General features: G+C 47.0%; 1 protein-coding gene across 1 annotated transcript; it reads right to left on the reverse strand.

The window, feature by feature from the left end:
• Positions 1–1,217: 1,217 nt before the first annotated feature.
• Positions 1,218–2,772, reverse strand: CC84DRAFT_1076081 (FAD-binding domain-containing protein; the record flags this gene model as incomplete). The annotated part of the gene is made up of 4 exons (XM_018173719.1): positions 1,218–1,464; positions 1,518–2,286; positions 2,341–2,554; positions 2,623–2,772. Coding segments are annotated over 4 exons (1,380 nt in total), but the record flags the coding sequence as incomplete, so codon positions are not given.
• Positions 2,773–4,079: the final 1,307 nt, after the last annotated feature.

The raw sequence follows: 4,079 nt of genomic DNA on the forward strand, positions 1-4,079 counted from the left end.
ACAGTGCTACAGGGATTTTGTCAGAATAAGACGCAATTGAATCGAAAATCACGATTGCAATGGAGATCCTGTGAGTGAACAATAGCTAATGAAAGTTGACATTGACACATTTCAAAATAGCTGCGCAACTTGGTTTATTTGGGCCAGATAATGCGGGATTACGGCAACTCAACGTGCGACGCAGGCACTGGACGGAGAATTCATGCAAGCGCTGGCCGCAACCCTCATTGTAGAGGTTCAAACCTTTTATTTGCAACAAGCTATCAGGATCCTTTATGCATAAGCGCGGAGTATGCATACTCCATAGTATATACCACCGAATCTTGAAAGTCCCCTAAAACAGCTTCTCCTGCGGACGGCACTTTGATAAATTAGGCTACATAGCGAGTTTCACAAGGTTCTGCCCTCTACCACACTACCTTGCAACCTACGCTACTACTTAATTTAATAACGCAGTGTGAATATCATTGCGATCAACCGAAAGCATATTGAGATGACCGGTGAGCTTCGGAAACTGCCTATTCCTCCTAGGTATGATATGTATTAGGTAAGTACGGGGCATAATGTGGTCGTGAACAGGCAATAATGAAGGCTTCGAACATAGTTCAAGGCATGCTGGACATTTGAATGAATTGTCTTTGCGTGACATTATTCGGGCTGACGCCTCACTTGGGCCATCTAAACTGGACATTTCATTTAATTTACCCTTCATTTCCGTACGGCATAGCATTTGCCACTTTTATCGACCATTCATCTACAATCTAACTTGTAGCGTTTTCTTCAGGAGGAGAAAGCGTCTGGTTCGACTGTTGTTCGTCTAGAGATCAGAGACGTCCCGCTTATAAGGGATGTCTCATCTCAGGTAGGCTAACTACATCTGGCTATTCAACCGTTACATAACTCTTCTGCGGGTGCTTGCGCATTTTCCGCACTGCAAGAATGGACAGGAGATTTCGTGTTCAGAGCGTAGATGGTTATTACGTTATTGGCCAATCTATGAATAAAAAGAGATTTTTGTTGTAAAGGGTCCGCTTATACACCTAAAGGATGCAAACGCAGCCAGGGCTCTTTCCCGCGCCCAATGTCTCAGACTTACCCCTCCGCCGTCGATACCATCCTCTTTACCCTTATGGGCGATACGACTTTCGATGGCATTTCAATCATTCGGGGCTTTATAATTCTTGCGAATGCGAGAGCGGTGCCTCATCGTCGAAGGTGATTGGGTTGAAATAGCTGAAGCGACCGTGCGGATCATACTTCTTCTTCAACCCACGGAGTTTCTCCAATCGCCATGGTTCGTACCCATAGACTGCCTCCATGGGCTCATCTCCAAAAGCATAGTTGATATATGTAGTCGGGCGACGGCCAGGCTGGCCGTCATTGAACAATTTCCGCGTCTGCTTGCCCCATTCGATTGCAAAATCATCCAGGCTAGCGTTCGGAGGATATTGGACATTGATGGCACTATTTTGGAGAATTAGCAGCTTCACGAAAGTACGAAAGCGGAGATTACGAACACTAGCAGCTTGTCGTCACGCAAAGCGAAAGCAGACTCGGCAGGGTCCACATTGTCAACACCCTGCAGAGAGTAGCCCTCCATGACGATAAAGGAGTATTCGAGTGATGGATCATGCTTGACCTTCTCTGCGAACAGGTTGTAGATGGCCCGCTGCGCGGTAACATTGTATTTGACGAGCCCGGCGTCAAACTGCATGTGCTGCAGACCCTTGCCGCAGATGGGGTCTTGTGCCGAAGTGCCTTCATTCTGGGGAATTTTGGGATATGGAAGGCTTGCCGAACGGCAACTGACAGGGCCAAGTTCGTCGAAAGGCTCGAAATAAGGTCTCGCCGCTTCTTCGGAACCGATATATTCGAAAGACCAATGAATGACAGGCTTTGTGGTGCTCACGTCAGGGTCATTCCAGTACAGCGTCCAATGAATCAATTCCGGAGGCTGTTTATCGCTCAACTCGTTAAGAAGCTCGTGGAAACGCTCCAACTTGTCCTCGGTAAAGGTGCAGATTTTGGAAAACCACGTGTCCACCTTGCGCGGGTAGATTTTCGCTTCGAAGCTCGTCACGATGCCGAAATTGTGGCCTGCTCCCTTCATGCACCAGAAAAGGTCCTTGTGGGATTTTGGAGAAACGTGGACAAGGGTTCCATCGGCAAGGACGACATTTAGATTGACGAACCCGTCGCTGATAAGGCCATATAGACCTTGGAGACGGCCATGACCTCCGCCGAGTCCAGGACCCAAAAGGCCGACGCATCCGCAACTTCCAGTATCTGTACAGCACGATTAGGAAGGTCGAGTACCGGCCGATAATTTCAAATTCTTACTGGTAACATAACCTTTCTCCCATAGCTCCTCCATGACCGGACCGCCATACACACCGCCCCCAAATATAGCCGAATCTCCACCCGGCTGGATGTCTATTTGACGCAATTGATTCAAGGATATCTGAATACCGTTGAACTTGCCCAATGTAGCCGTTGACCCATGTCCGGTATTGACCGCTAAGAAAGGCACATTTTGGCTGTTCGCATATTTGACCTGCGGACTAGTGTCATTTCTATACTGTTATTGTCCAATATGGGCTCAAAAATTTCAAAGCAACGTACGATTTCGGAGACGTCTTCATCTGTGCCCGCCTCAACCACGACATTGACCGTTGGAGCTTTGTACCACTGCCATCGAGCGGTCGCCTCTTTGAAGCGCGGGTCATCCTCAGCATAAAGTACTGCTGATTCGGAAAGCCGCGGGAGTAGTTCGCGTTCAAGATCCTTCACTGTCAGAGTTGTGGCCCCGGAGAGTTTGCTGAATGGCCAAAGGGTAGAAGAAGAACCGGAAGGCAAGCTCGCGAGAGCTAGCGTAAACGCAGCAGAGACAAGAGGAAGATGCATAATGACAGTGCAACATGCTGAATAGTGAGCGTGCACGCACGATTTGTATATTGTTCCCCTCTCAGACCGACATTTCCCGTCGACATCCCCGTTCTATCCATCACCGGAGACGTCGGTGATTCGGGAAGCTGCTGTGGGTTGTGACTTTCACATCCACGTTCGGGAACCCGGCGATTGGCACTGATTAAGCTGCGCGCGAGTTTGGGATGGAATGTCGTGACCGGACCATTTGACATGTGCGCAGAAGGTGAGCAATCTGTAATTGTGCACTGAGCGGGACACTATTGGTGAATCTGAAGGGAGCGGACAATCACAATAGTCGTCTTCACAGTACGTTGACGATAACCTCCTATGAGTCATTGGTAGGCAGGGCGCACTTTAATAGGATTCTTACACGGGATAAATACTCATACCTAATTATTAAGACATGCTCGTAATGCATCAACATTAATGTACCTCACGGGTGAGTGCATCTATTAGATGCATAATTCTGGGAAAGCTTGGCGCGCATTGTCAATTTTTTTCCCCTAAGCTAGCGCATGGGGTTCCGAGACACCCTGGGATATGAGACACGGCGCAGAAATCCTTCACCCCTCAAAAAATCGCGATAATTGATTCAGCATAACTACAATTGCCACTCGACTACACATAGATTGTAGGGTTTTAGCTACTACTTCTACTGCTAGCTTTTCTGCCTCTTTTTCTTTATCAGGACTACTATTTTATTGCTCTAGAAGGGCAGATGCCTACTTTACTATCATAATTTAATCTACACTAGCAAAGCGTTGATTTGGATCTATACGAACTTTCTTTCGTGGCTATAGAGGCTTAAGAGCCTTAAGTTAACTCTATAATCTTTTATTCTCTACTTCTAGTACTACTAAGCGTGTATTTACTATTATAATTGCCTTACCTACTTTCTTAAAGAGCTGGTAAGCCTTTTGGCTAATACCCTACTCTCTATGAAGCGCTCGCTGAGCTATAAAAAGCTAATGGGGGCTATAAGGGGTAGATAGATAGCTCTTAGCAAGATAAGCTTAATCCTAGTAAGGTGGAGTAGCAGCCCTTTAAGTAACTTAAGATGAGTTGACTACCCACTTAATATTTAATGGGCAGATACCTATAGTAGCCTATCTAGCGCGAATAACTCTCTCAGTGATTGCGCCCTCTCTAGC

The sequence above is a fragment of the Paraphaeosphaeria sporulosa genome, assembly GCF_001642045.1.
Source record: "Paraphaeosphaeria sporulosa strain AP3s5-JAC2a unplaced genomic scaffold CC84scaffold_19, whole genome shotgun sequence".
NCBI lineage: Eukaryota > Fungi > Ascomycota > Dothideomycetes > Pleosporales > Didymosphaeriaceae > Paraphaeosphaeria > Paraphaeosphaeria sporulosa.